The sequence below is a fragment of the Aphelocoma coerulescens genome (assembly GCF_041296385.1).
Source record: "Aphelocoma coerulescens isolate FSJ_1873_10779 chromosome Z unlocalized genomic scaffold, UR_Acoe_1.0 ChrZ, whole genome shotgun sequence".
NCBI classification, from domain to species: domain Eukaryota; kingdom Metazoa; phylum Chordata; class Aves; order Passeriformes; family Corvidae; genus Aphelocoma; species Aphelocoma coerulescens.
The window spans coordinates 8,677,791-8,691,812 of record NW_027184085.1 but is presented as its reverse complement, the minus strand read 5'-3'; the positions used below and the strand labels follow the sequence as shown (position 1 = coordinate 8,691,812).

Genomic DNA, 14,022 nt, shown 5'->3' with positions numbered 1-14,022 from the left:
TGTTATTCCTATTTCCCACATCTTTGCCTAAAAGCCCCTTGATTTCAAAATTATAATAACTCGGAGGGAAAGGGGTTGCACCTGCCATTCCAAGGGAGGCTTCTGCCTTCCTTAGCAGACACCTGTCTTTCAAACCAAGACAGTAGTGGGTACATCACGGATTTCTTCAGTTAATTTCTGGTTAGAGAAAGATCCACAGTTGTTCTGCATTTTTAATAGTTTTTTATTAATAAATTTAATTGAAAAGTATATGCCATCCGCCTTCATACTCCAGCATCTGTTTGTGTGCAGTAAGTGTTCTCCTGAGTGGCTTGCCAAGAGCATTTCTGGAGCAAAAATAAGAGGAGATCCATGGTCCCCTCTTGTGCCTTTCTCCTCTTATCCAAGTGACTGCACTTGCTGACTGCAGAGGGCTTAAAGCTTTCTTCCCCAGAGCCAGGCTTGTGTGATAGAGGTGGGGGGAAGGTATTCAGCTGTCTTAGGTGCATTTTTAACTCTCTGAATTAAAGCATATGGATCTCATAATCTACTTCAGCAGAGACTTGCACAGTGGCTTCCCACCTATTAAGTTTGCAGCCAAGACTTCACCCCACATCTGGAGCAGGACAATGTACCCTTGCTTGTTCTAAGTGTGAGTCACAAATTCTGGTGGCTGTGGATGTCACATCCGGTGGCGGAGGTGAAAGGATGAGGACATGTTTCTTGTTAGGACTCTATACAGAGGGGAAGGGGAAACTCCTTGGCTGCATCCAGAGCTCCTGGTTGTCTGCTGTCATGTGCGCTGCTGGGAATATTCCAGGATGATACAAGTTCTGTGATGTTCAGCACTGCTTGGTATGGTGACAGCACTTGGCAGGTGAATGTAGCTGGCATAACTCACTCTTTACCTCTCCTGTTTGCATGCTTGTTTAGGCTGTAATTCAGTGGTACTTGAAAGAGGGCCTAAAAAGCCCTAGGGTTTCTAACCTGGTGTCCTGTCATAAAGGAAGGAGAAGTATAGATGTGGTGGAGTTTAATCTGAGTTGAAGAGTTGTTTGGAGTAGAGTGGTTACAGAGAACAGTATTTACACAATAAATGAAGATGAGAAGACAGGACGTTTTGCGGACTGCAAATTCCTACAAACAGAATCTCCCCAAGACTAGTTCAAAGGGATCCTTGATTAGCTGAGCCTTCAAATTTAGATTTTTTGAAAACAAAATGTACTCTTGTTCAGTGTAATGGCATAACTGAATTGTGCTAACATATTTAGTTTGAACTGTACCTTCCCATGTACTGGTGGAACATGGTGTTGTTTGTATTGCAGGATTCCTATTCCATTTTCATCCCTGGCTAAAGTGCTAAAAATGCCAGCTACTAAAAATAAGGTGTGCTTGTTTGAGAACATTTGAGTGGAGACAGATCAGGCTCATTACTAGTTTTGAAGCTATCTTAGCAGCAAGGTGACTAGTGGTTATTATGGTTACACTTGCTTACAGCTAGCCTGTTGATCAGCACAATGCACTTGGTGGCAGCTGGGACTTATTTTTCTCAGATGGTCACTTCCTGCAGGTTGGCATGTAGTTAGAGAGGGTGTGAGCTTGTGGAGGAAAACAGTGTGATGTTCTTCCCTCTGTCTGCTGCCATGTATCCGCTCTTGGTGTGTTCACTTAAAGGCTTGTGGCAGACAGAGCAAAGGTACTCTGAAGCCTAACTGGCTTATTTGGCCAACCTGAGGGCTGGTGAGGATGAATCTTCTTACTATGCACCATCGGTGAAGCTATGGCCTCGAGGAGTAGGGCAGTCATGTATGCAGTCGAAGCTGCTGTTTTAGTAGCGTCAGTGGAATTTGTCTACACCACTCTGTAGCAGCGGGAAAACTTGTGTGTTGTGGAGAGTACTAGTAGGTAATACTAGACGTGAAGCAACAGCACTGCAGAGCCAAAGCATCCCTCTCCTTACTGCACTGTCTGTCCCTTCTGTTTGACAGGTATCCGCTCAGTGAGCTTCTACGAGCACATCATCACTGTGGGGACAGGGCAAGGATCCTTGTTGTTTTATGATATCAGAGCCCAGAGGTTCCTGGAAGAAAAGCCCCCTCGTGCCTGCTATGGGCAGAAGCAGAAATTAGGAGGAAGTGAAATTTTGAAGCTGACAACTGGGAAAGGCTGGCTGGTAAGTAGTTTGTAGCTGTGATAGAGCTGGGGGGAAGGGGACCCATTATACAGGAGTGGCATAGGGCTTGAGCCAGTTCTTTTTGGACCTCTTGTTTGAAATGTGTGCCAGTCAGTGTTCATGTAACCAATAACTAACAATGAAGAGCAAGAAGTGCTGCAGAATTGCTTTCTACAAAAGCTTTATGAAAGGGCACTGATTCATAAATGAACCAGATTTTATATCTTTATATTTTCAAATATAGTCTAACTTCTAGTTTTCAGAACCTCAAACAGAAAATAAATTGTCTTTCTTTAAGGCCATAGTAATCTAATGTGGTGCTCAAAGCAATGGAGTTTTAATTTAATTGTGTGCAATTTTAGAAACTGCAGCTTCCTAAGGTAATGCCATGGCAGGCACTTGAGTTTGGTTTCCTGTATGTTATCGTAAAGCAGTTAATGGCTTTATTTAACTTAGCTCCATTAACTTTTGTATCACTGCAGTGTTGCTACCCTTCACTTCCCTGCTCCAATGTTTGGCCTAAATGTTCTCAGAAAAAGCTTCAGGACAACTTTGGTATCTTTTAGTTGACCGGTATGAAGCTTCAGAATTGTTAAGAGGAAATACCTCTTTTTAGGCTCTGGAAGCTCCCTTCTGCTTTTGTGAAACAGGGTTTTGGGTTTGTTTGGCAACAATAATGATCTAAACTTTCCTTTAACAGAACCATGATGAAACCTGGAGAAATTATTTTTCTGACATAAATTACTTCCCAAATGCTGTTTACACCCACTGCTACGACTCGTCTGGAACGAAACTCTTTGTGGCAGGAGGCCCTCTCCCATCAGGACTTCATGGGAATTATGCTGGTCTCTGGAGCTAATGATAACTCTTCATTCTGATGCTGATCTTTACACAGATTTCCATTTTTTTAAACAACAAAATTGTGTGATGCCATTGATTCCTGATTTAAACACAAGTTATTTTTGGGCAGAGTTTTCTGTTGGTCTCCAACAGTTTTGTACATCTTTTTGAACTAGTTTTTTGCTTTAACCTCCTTGATTCTTTATATGGAGGGGTTTTGAAGTCCTTTTTTATTGTATTTACTCCAAATGACTCTTCCCCCCATTTAGGCTGTCTTGGCCATGTGCCCCCTCCTCTACTTTGCTGTGAGGCAGGATTTCTTTCTTATAGAGTGGTTGCTCCTGAGCTTTCCGTGAAAGTCTCGGGGCTGCATGTGTGCAGGTACTTTGTGTCAGTTACATTACCTGGAGTGAGGACTACTTGTAATTAAAAAATATTAAAAATATTTATAAGAGATAAGCTACTACTTTATCTGCAGAGCCTGGCCCTGGCCTGGGTTGATCATATTTTTTAAAAGTACAAGTCTAATGATACTGTTTATATGTAGAGGGATATGGTAATTTTAAGCTGTACTCACTGGAGCCCAGGGATGGATTCCCTAGGGGTATTGCCCATCAGATCCAAAGTGCAGGAGTTTCAAAAGTGCATTTGTGTTTGAATGGTAGTTTTCAGCAGTGCTAGGAGCAAAAATTGATCTGTTTCTTCACTGCCCGTCCCAGGTATCAGCTTGCACAACTGGAGTTTGTATAGGCTGTTCTGCAGCATGGCTGTTGCAGGGTGACATTACATTGAGGGCTGCAGAGGTGCTGAGAGGAAATGGGGGCTAGTTACTCAAATGAACTAAATCTGTTCTCCAGATGAAACATTGTTTCTAAGTATGCTGTTAGGGTAGCTTAAAAGCTCTTCATAAACTGCCTAAAACCTAGGACCTTTTTTATCCCAGGTTGTGGAAATTTTTTCCCTTTTTTGCTGTTCTGGTTGGCCATCTGCTCAAATAAGCCAATGGAATAAATAAACTATTTTTTTTCTCCAAGATTAAAGAGTGCATCTCAGACTTTACGAATGCAAGCAAGAAGCTTTCCATGAAGGAGGATAGCTTGGTGTTACCTCACTTTGTGCTAGCATATGCTGTAGGAGAGGCTCAGGCTTTTCCAGAATCCCCTGCTGCCTTCTGCATTCAGACACCCTCCAACTTCACCTGGGACTGGGAGGGGAGAACAGGTCCAATGCCCTTCAGGTCAAGCTGTGAAGCATGTGCTTCCCGAGGGTGATGGTTTTACCCAATTCTCAGCTAAAATGCAAGACTCCAGGGTGTTCCTCCTTTTGGCAGGCACTAAACTCTCAGCTTGTTGCTGAAGCCTCTGTCCTCTGCTGGAATTAATGCCTTTCCCCTGACACTGGTGGAATAAAGTGTGCCTGTACCTCACAGCTTTGGTACCAAACGGGCAGTTGGTTGAAGCTGAGAGGAAGGACAAGGCTGGAACATGCTCTCTTCTCCCATCTCTGTGGGAGATCCCAGCTACCACTGCAGTTCTTGCCCACAGCCAAGAGCTAGGCTGCATGTGTCTTTGCAGTCTCTCTCATCTTCATACTTGGTATCTTCATCAGTAACACCAAGCAGTCAGCATCAGGCTTAAGTTCCAGTTGGTATGGAGACCTGGATGGAAATCCTACGAGGAGTGCAGATCCCTCTCATTGGGGTGTAAATGCTGGCAAGAGGAGACCTCTCTCCCAGGTGTGCACCTGTCCCAGAAGTAGCACTGAGCACTGACACAGGTGCTTCACAAGCAGATCATCTTCCAGTGTTTCATAAGTGTACTTCCCATTGTAGTCTGGTTGCTTAATCTGCATAAGTTCAAGGTACAGCTAGTCAGGCTTTTCTCTGAAAAGGGCAGATTATATACCATGGGGTAGGCTGCTTTGGTTATTTTAGGGATTTAGAAAAGTGGAAGTATTGAAGAAAAACAAGTCTTGGAGAAGAATGGAAGGATTTGTCTTTCTACAGCTACTGTGTAAGATCATTCTGTCACAAGGAACATGTTCTGCTTTGCTTTGTTGGGGTTTTTTAAATTGAGTTTGTTTTATTTTGTTAAAGAAGCTAGACACTTAACTCTACATGAGTGTCCTCCAGTTCTGCTGAAACAACAGGTAATAGCTGGGCATTTAGTGTCAGCAGTTCCAAAGGGAGACTCCTGCTCTGGATACTGTAGCCCTGATGTTGATCTATTAATTGAAGCATATTTTAGGCCATGATAGGGGGAAAAATGGTATTTATATGGCCTTCAAACACAGAGGTTGATTTTTCTGCAGTGTCTAGGTTATTCAGGAGGCAGCGCTGGAAATTGTCCCTTCCTGCTGACTCTGATCTCCACAAGTACCTCAGTATGTGCTCCTAAAGCCTGGTAATGTGAGTGCCCTTTTCCTCCTGTTTCTTCTGCACAGAAAGCTCTGCACAATTCTCATATGAATTTGGAAAATTATGTAGAACTCCTCAAGTCTCACCTGCTTTTGTGTATTCTGCTTTCAGGACGCTTTCTTGCAAAAATAACTTTTCATGGTAAGGGAGCCATCTTTGTTGCTGTATGAAAATCCCCACAAAACACTGGAACCAAACTAGATAGTGCTGCAAGCACACAAACAAATTGGGCCAGAGATACCTTATTTTCTAGCTAGTTTCAGTGGTTTTAAGTGCTTATAGCAATATAGATGTTAAGTTTTAGAATATTTTTGTGGTTGGTCATAACTTTTGTTCCACTCACTGTTAGAAATTGAGGCAGAGAAAGGTGATGATGATATGCCAACTGTCCAAAGATAAGTGATAGGAGAAAAACTGAGTTCTTCTTGACTTTGATTTTGTTGCCCTGTTGGGTTAGAGATCTCATGAAATTCAGGATCAGGTTAGAAATGGGGGGGTTTCCCATCCAAGTGTAGGAATGGCTGCAGAACAGGGCATCTCCGGGCTTCACAGGGAGGCGAGCTGGGTACCCCATTGTTCAAAAGGCAGATACACCTCTGCAATGGAATGAGCTCAGTCTGGTGACTGCACTTCAGTAGCTTCTTGAACAGCTTGCTGTGTGCTGCTGAGACCCAATGGCATGCATATATTCAGACCATCTTACCTTTTCCACTGTTTCTCAAAGATTTCCCTCCCTTGGTCTTTCCAGCTAGAATGGTTTGTTTGAGGCTGCTTCCTCCAACCCAAATCATACCAGTCTTTGCTACTGCAGCAGTATTGTCCTTGCAGAGGTGACCTCTTTTGAGCAGGAACAGGCTTGCTGGCATTTTGTCAGCCTATGCTCAAGACCTTCAATTTGCTTTATTTTAACTGGGTAAAAGTTGAAGGCTAGCTGAGACTGTTGAACTGGGCAGTTACCCTTGTACATGTTTGACTGATGTGATTACACAGTAGCAGTCTGTTCCAGGTGGGGAACGTACTGTGGTTTATCTCGCTTGAAGGAGAGAAAACAACTTTTAGCATAACATACCTTCAGACTGGCTGCTATTGACTTCTCAGTCGTGTGAGATCTGTGCTGCCAGTGAGTGTAGGAAGCAGTTAATTTTACTGCTCAGCTCTTTTCAGTGGACTACCATGTTAATTGGGGTATTTTTGGGTATTACATTTTCAGTATTCATAATAGGTAATCAAACTAGTGACTCAGTTATGGGTTTGGTAACACCTAGCTTGTAAAAACTGGGTAGCAACTCCTCAGTAATAGCTGGATGTTACGTCATGGGACATTCCTGAGGAATCAGAAGCTACTTTGCAGTGTTGGCTTGAGCACAATAATAAGGGTTGTGCTCACTCTCTTCACTAAACACCTTATTCCTGTAGTTCTGCCAGCTTTCTCCCTTGTACAGTCAAGTCTTGTAGGGAGAATTGCTAGTGCTCTCCTCTGGTGCTTTCTGGGATTGCAGTAAAGAAGTGAGTCCATTTGTTTGATTCCCTCATCAGTGCTGCTGTTGTTAGTTCGAGGTGAGTAAATTACCAAAGAATAGTTGTTAGTAGGTTTATGTTCCTAGTCTCAGTTGTTCATTCTCCTCAGAGATCCATTTTTAAGATCACTGCAAGAGCGTCCAGTGATCTTGCTGGACTTTGTTCACAAAGGTTACGCTCGTGTTGTGGGTGACTCTCGTGATTCTCTTCATGAGAGGAGCTCCTGAATTGCATTAAGGGGTTTATATTTGCTGCCTCCATTTTAGGGCTTTGGCAGCTTTTTGTATCTAAAGGATTAAGATACTTGGGGATCATTCTCTTCCAGAATTTCATCCTATTCCTTCATCTGAGTACTTGCTTTGTATATAGCTTGCACCTGCAAAGTTAACAGATTAAATTTATGATCCAGCTATGTGGAGTGGTGCTTTGGTGTCTTAATTTGTGCCCCTCAGCTGAGAGGCATTTACAGGCCTTGTGAACTGCTGTGCCTCACGTGGTGCAGGTGTGAAACAAAGCAGGCTTGCCTAGACCCTTCATGAGGTCACTTGGAAACCAAGGACAGGTGGGTTGTCAAGTTACTGCACGTGGAAAAGCAGCAGCATCTTTCAGCAGCCAGGTGGGAGCTCTGAGGTCTGTTTTTAGTGGTCTGATACCCTTATTTTCAATAAACCCACTTTTCCAAGTTGTCTGACATCTTCTTAATTAGCTTCTTTTGCAATTGCTGCTATGACTGAATTACTGGACGGGGGTACAGCTTGTTCCTAAGGAACACCGTTGCAGAGCTGTGTGTCATGCAGGTGGAGCTGATCCTCTGGCCAGCCCATGCTGAGCCAGGGACTCCTGAGCTACCAGGCACAAACTTTAGCTTAAAGCCAAGTGAAAATCCCTATGTGCCCTGCTGTCCACCTCATAGTCTGAGCCCATGGTGTGACCTCAACTTAAAATGCATTTCTGAGTGTTACAGTGCCCTCAGTAACTTATTTGAAAGTCTGAAGCAGACACCCCCGGACAAGGGAGAGTGGAAGAGAGAACACAGCCACATCTTGTGTGAGGTGCTTTCCTTTGCCCCTGTACATGAGCACTTCATGTGGTGAGGATGGGCAAGGAACACCACAGAACCAGTAAAAGGCAAAGGGTGTTTGGTATGGCTCCCGGGACTCCAGAAGTATTTAAAAACTAGAGGGGATACGTGAATGCTTAGTTGGAAACGTCTTTGAGAGATCAAGTATATATCCCTGACATTCCTAATTCTCTGTGTTAATTTTCAAGGACAAAATTAGGAAGTACCTTTTTGCTTGTGATGCTGGGTTTTTTCATGAAAACCATGTGATACTTGGGTAATTAAAAGAATGCTCTTGCAGAAGGGAATCTTCCCATTTCCTAACAGCCTCTCCTGCTAGTATCCTGCTGGGAGCAGTGTGGTCTAAGAAAGTGCACACAGATTTAAAATGGAGTGCCAGGGTTGGCAGAGTTGGGAAAATGTGGGCTGTCTGACTGTTTCTATACCCAAAAAACCACCAACACTTGACTGTATACAAATTGTGGTTGCTGTACTGAAACTGAGAGGGTGTATATAAAACCCCTTGCAACATAGTGCAATGTCTTTAGTCCTAGATTCTTTTGAATTGATTCTTTTGCCTTCAGGACAAAAAATTTAGGAGTCAATACACTGTTTTATTAGGAACTGCTTTTCTAGATTCCCTTACTAAAAGGGAAAATTCAGGTGCTGAATCTTACAATCTCATTAAACTTGTACTTTTTATTTGCCCGTTCACCTGGTCTCTTTTCATTTCCAAGGCCTCTCACAGTCTCAGGGTATAAATCACTATGACTCATCCAAATAGTACTGAAATGGACCAACCAGAGGTTAATGTGCCTTCCTCTTCTGGTACCTTGATCTTTGTAAAGTTATCTCAGACTCGTCACTGTCTTAGGGCTGGGTACATGCATTGTCTTTTTCTAAGATGTATGTGTTGAAATTGCAACAAGTTTGTACTGTTACTTGTGACCTGTTCCGTCTGTGTTAGGATGTGGTGTAGACACAAATCAGTGCGCTGGATGGTCTTGGTATCAGTCTTGCCAGTGACACCTATCAGTGCTTGCTTGTATGTTCATGTGTACATAAATGCTGGATCTTCCCCACTGCCTGTGGTGCACAAGATGCACAAAATACACAAGGTGTTTTAAAATGTGCAGTGATCACAACTTGTTGCCTGAAGGTAGGATGTCCTACAGTGAACTGTTTTTAATGGTTTTATTTTATTTTTAATAAGATCCAAAGCCTTCAGGGAAAAAAAAATCAGGACTTGCTGATACTTGATGGCTTTTGTTCTGAATCCAGGGTCTGATGGTTGTTAACAACTCCTTCAAATCTACCCATCTAACAGAGGCTTTCTCAGCTTGTTTCTGTCATGAGCTGTATCAGAAACACCGCTGAATCCTGAGCTATCACAGAAGCTGTCAAGCAAAGTAGTAACAGCTCTCTTCAAATATTACAGTGCACATTTTTTAACTGTAAGATAAACCTGTTCCAAGTTATTGATGCAGCTTGCAAGTGGAACACTGGGAAACTGCAGATAGTATGTGAAACCGGCCTGTCTGCACATGGGGCTCAGTGTTCTGTTACCTTGCAAATTGTTTCTCCTCTCTGAAAAGGGTTTTTTTTGTTTGTTTTTTTCAATACAAAGACATGATACATTTGGCTTAGTTTTCTAAAGATATATTTGTTTACAAACCTCAAACTGACATCTGGAATTTGGGCTGAGTTTCTATCTCTTGCGCAGACAGTACAATTGATACATGATGTCTCATAAGAGCATAGAAACAGGAACATATATATCTTCACTTGCTGTGGCCTTCCATGGACATGCCTATGCATAATTAACTGAATTACATTACTGCACGCTGTTGATCCATGAGGCTGCCTTTGTATTTAGAATCAGCACGATTAGTCATCAGTGTGTTGACATTAATACATGATCATGGAGCTCTAAGGTCTGTGTGTTTTCTGTGCTGTTTCTGTTCTCTCTGTACCGCAGTGCAAACTTACTCCGGAGTTCTTTTTGCTTCTTGCTAATTTCAGAGTTCCTTTGAATTCAGTAAGGTGCTGTTTTTATGTCAGTCACTTTTCAGAGTAGAACAAATGGATTTAACTTAGTTTTCTATCTTTAGCATCTTCCTCTTCTCCCATTTCTTCTAGTCCACCTGTAACAATCAGTTCAAAGCTGTCTGCCTACTCTGAAAATGATAAATCATAATAAAAAGAAAACTTATAGCCCAGTGTGGCAAGATCACTCTGTGCTTTTAGCATAAACTTCCGTGGCTGGATGCAAGTGGAGACTCCACTCCTGCACAGTCTACAGAAGCTGAAATCCTCTTGCATCCATATTGTTCAGTGGGTATCTAGATCAGGAAGTGGAGGTGCCCTGTGCCTGCATGCAGTGTGTTTGTAAAACTGATCTGTAGTGGTTTAGCCAGAGAACTGGCATCTTCAGCTGCTACTCAAAATCTTGATTAAAGGCTTCATTCAGGGCAATACCAGGAGGGTGAGTTGCTGACTTGATCCCATGTAAAGGCTTCCTCCAGAGATTTATTTTTCGGGGGGGGGTGGAATTGTAAAAGAGTAGGGATATGAGCAAAACAATAACCCTGTGCTCAAAAGAGAAAAGTTGTTCTAATGTACTTTGGCCAGCAAGAATGACAAAGGCTGGCTATGCTCAGAGGTGAGCTGGCAAGGGAGTGTTTGAAGGGTAGGCCTTGAGGGTTTGTACCATCATGCCTTAGATCACTGCAAATTAGTTGCTCCCAGAGTTTTCGAAACTGGTGGTCATCCCTCTTCAGATGAGATGTGAAGATGGAATGTGGAAAAACCAGTTTCCCCAGTGGTCACTCAGTCTTCCCCTCAACATTCAAGGTTACCAGTGCACTTGTCTCTTTGTTTTCATGAGTGACTATGACTAATGTGCTTCACCAGCCTGATCCACATGCTTCCTGCAGGGATGATGGAGTGAAAGGGCCTTGTCTGCATTGTCCTCCACTTTGCTGGTTGTTGACAGTGCAGGGGTGTAACAGGCCAGCTGTGATTTACAGCTTCAGCTGGTTGCTCTGGGCTTCTCTCACATTGCACGTGTGGTAGTGGGGCTGTCATGAAAAGAACTGGATAAGTAACTTCTGGTGGGCTTTATCCCTCTTGTTCAAAAAGCTGTCTCCAGTCTCAGCCTCTTGTCCCAGCCTCACTCACATCTTGTCGCACTCTGCTGCTTGGGACTTGAGTAAGTTCCCTGTTCTTTCATGGTGTACTAGTTCAGGTACCAAGTTCTGCAAAGCTTAGGGGCACCTGTTAACAGCCCAAACTTCTACACTCGCTTAGGCAGTGGTTTGCTGAATGGGACCTTGCTCACGGTGTCCTTATTCATTTTACTCAGCTCTGGGTATCTTCCTGGACTGCCATATCCCTTTCATGCTGAAAAGGTTTGCTCCAAAGTCACTCCTGTTCCGTGGAGTTGATTCCCGTACTGCTGGTTATTGCAATTCAGTGGCTTTTCTTTTTCTTGTTTTCATTCTGGGGTTCACTGCAAAGGTACAAAACCATACTGACTTTCTCAACTCCTGAACCTAGTACAGGGGCCCATCCTGAGGCATCAGAATTATTTATCTACTCTCGAGGTGCACAGAGACAAGGATCTCTTAGACAAAGAAGGAGGAAAACAGCTGCATATACACAAGTGGGAAGGTATCTCTGAGTAGAATAGGTGAGGGAGCAGCTTATGAATTTTTAGTATAAAACCAGTAATTGAGGTTGTTTTGTTTCTTTTCTTAAAATTGCTTTAACAGGAGGTTAGGTGGTGTTTTAAGCCACAGAAAGTTGCAATGTAGACTGAGGTTTTCATCAATGCAAAATGTGCCTCTCAACTATAATGCAAAGTCAGTTTCTGTTGCTCTTGTTTGCAATGGAAGAAGATTATCTGAAGACTGATTTAATGTGTTTCTTGCTCTTATATGTAATCACCCACACAACAGTCCTTGCTGGTCTTTCCCAAGCACTGTTCAGCACTATCCCTATTTAAAAACAAAACAGGGACTGCTTTGAGTAGTGGAACCTAATGAATTTCCTTGGTTTGAGAGAGACCCTGGAGATTAAGAGTCCAGGTTCTGTGTGTTTTAAATACAACTTTAAACCAATGCAGCTATTCTTTCAGACCAGTGCAGCTTCTTACCTTTCCCTCCATTTACATGGGAATTTAAAAGTAAACCAAGCAATACATGAGCCAGTTGATGTGCTTGCAGGTGGAACATGGTTTTTTTTTTTAAATTTGAAGATTGAGATTTCTCTTGTGGAAGAACTTGTTGTGGGTGCAAGAGTGTGGAGCTCAGATTACAGCTCTTCTGCCAGCTTGTTAAATGCAATTAAGTATTCCAGACTCTTTTGAAGAAGACTGTGTAAAAGCTATGAAGGTGTAGAATGGAACTGATAATTTTAAATTTTAGGTCATGTGTGTGTTGCTTGACTACATGGACAATGTAACAGTGATTTTTACAGATTGGTTTCCATGTGTCAGTCACAAATAATTTGCTGTTTGGAGGAAAACTTCCAGTAGATACTTCTCCAGATCAAATTATGAGCCTAGTTTTCCCTCTTGCATTAACCGGGTTACTGTGTTCACATGCCAGAAAGATGTTGCTCTTTGAAGAAGCATGTTAGTGTATGTGGCAATGCCCCATGCACTTTTTAAATACCTAGACCTGTACATTCTCGTCTTGAGTATCGTTAACCATGCTGTAGTCTGACAAATGAATCTTTTACTACTGCCCTGTTACATAGATAATTGTAATTAACTGAAGTTTGTTTTTTCCACTACTTGAAGTCGTGTGATCTGAAAATTGGTGAACAAAAAGTATTTGTGCATCTTACTATGGGTATCTCTAAATAAAATGTATTTGTATAGTGTGTTGGCTTGGCTGATCTTTTCCTTCAGCTTGTAGTTACCCCATTGCAAGTAAATCCAGGGCAGTTAAAAGCAAGTGGGCTTCAGTTTCTTAACGCAGCTGTCCAGCCTCTGCATTGACATGACTGATTCAAAGAAAACAAAGTGAACTGTTCTTTTTCCTTTGCCAGTGAGTGGATTGATAACCCGAGAGCAGAATCTCAGCTTATTTTTGGTTTTTCATGGCCTAAACATCAGTCCTAGTTCTCTGTACAGCTGCAGCAATACTCCTCACTTCCATATTATCTGTTGGCAGAGTTGGGACTGTCCCACGTCAAAGCATCTCCTGCCTGTTCTTGTCATCTGGTACCTCATTGGCTCTGAGGCAAGAGTTTCCTTCCAACCACTTTATTTTTCTAAGAAGGACCTACCTCTTAAAAGTGTTGAACAGCACAGGTAACTGTAGCTGAACAGTCAGGTACAGGACTACAGGTTTCAGGGAGATCTTGCATCCCAAAACTGCATCTGTAGCACTTCCACATATTTTCACTGCACAGGAGAGTGATGCCTTCAGACAGCTGTCCTATTTCACTGCCTGTAGGTGGGAAGTTATTTTTTCAGAGGAGGAATGTCTAAGAGGTCTGGGTTTTGTGCTGGAAGTTAAAATCATGTGCCTTAAATCAGCTTCTGCATCCCTGTCTTCACCCTTGGCCTCATCCTAGGGGGCTAGTTCCCATGATCATGGACCTTTGTAAGGGTTTTAAGCTAGGAGGGAGACCATGTCTCCCGCTGCACCATCTCTGCTCCTTGTAGTAGGCATTACTGATGCTTGTGAATGCTGGAAGGGGCTAAAAAGACATAGGAACACTATACTGTCATTTTCTAACCAAACTGTTTGAGAGATGCAAAGAAAAACCAAAGCCCCTGGCCCCTGAGATGTACAGAAGAGGATCGGTTAGGGCTCTGGCAACCAGGGTTACAAACTCCCCACCTGCCTAAGATACTCCACTGAGTATAGCATTCAGATGGGGTGGGGCCTGTGAACTCACTCACAGGACCAAAAATGACCTCATGAATTCCAAAGCCGGTTGTATTCATTGAGCTCTTCTTACATGCATGTCCAGCTTAAATCTCAGCAATAAACGTCTAAATTGTCCCGAGCAACTAATTTT

At 42.8% G+C, this 14,022-nt stretch overlaps 1 protein-coding gene across 1 annotated transcript in view; it reads left to right on the top strand.

Moving 5' to 3' along the window:
- DCAF12 (DDB1 and CUL4 associated factor 12) overlaps positions 1-12,873 on the top strand; it is a 33,452-nt gene extending 20,579 nt beyond the window's left edge. Inside the window, exons 8-9 of the mRNA XM_069000849.1 lie at positions 1,968-2,152; positions 2,853-12,873. Coding sequence (XP_068856950.1) covers positions 1,968-2,152; positions 2,853-3,011 — 344 coding nt within the window. The 3' untranslated portion in view covers positions 3,012-12,873. The remainder of the gene's footprint in view (positions 1-1,967; positions 2,153-2,852) is intronic.
- The last annotated feature ends 1,149 nt before the right edge of the window (positions 12,874-14,022 follow it).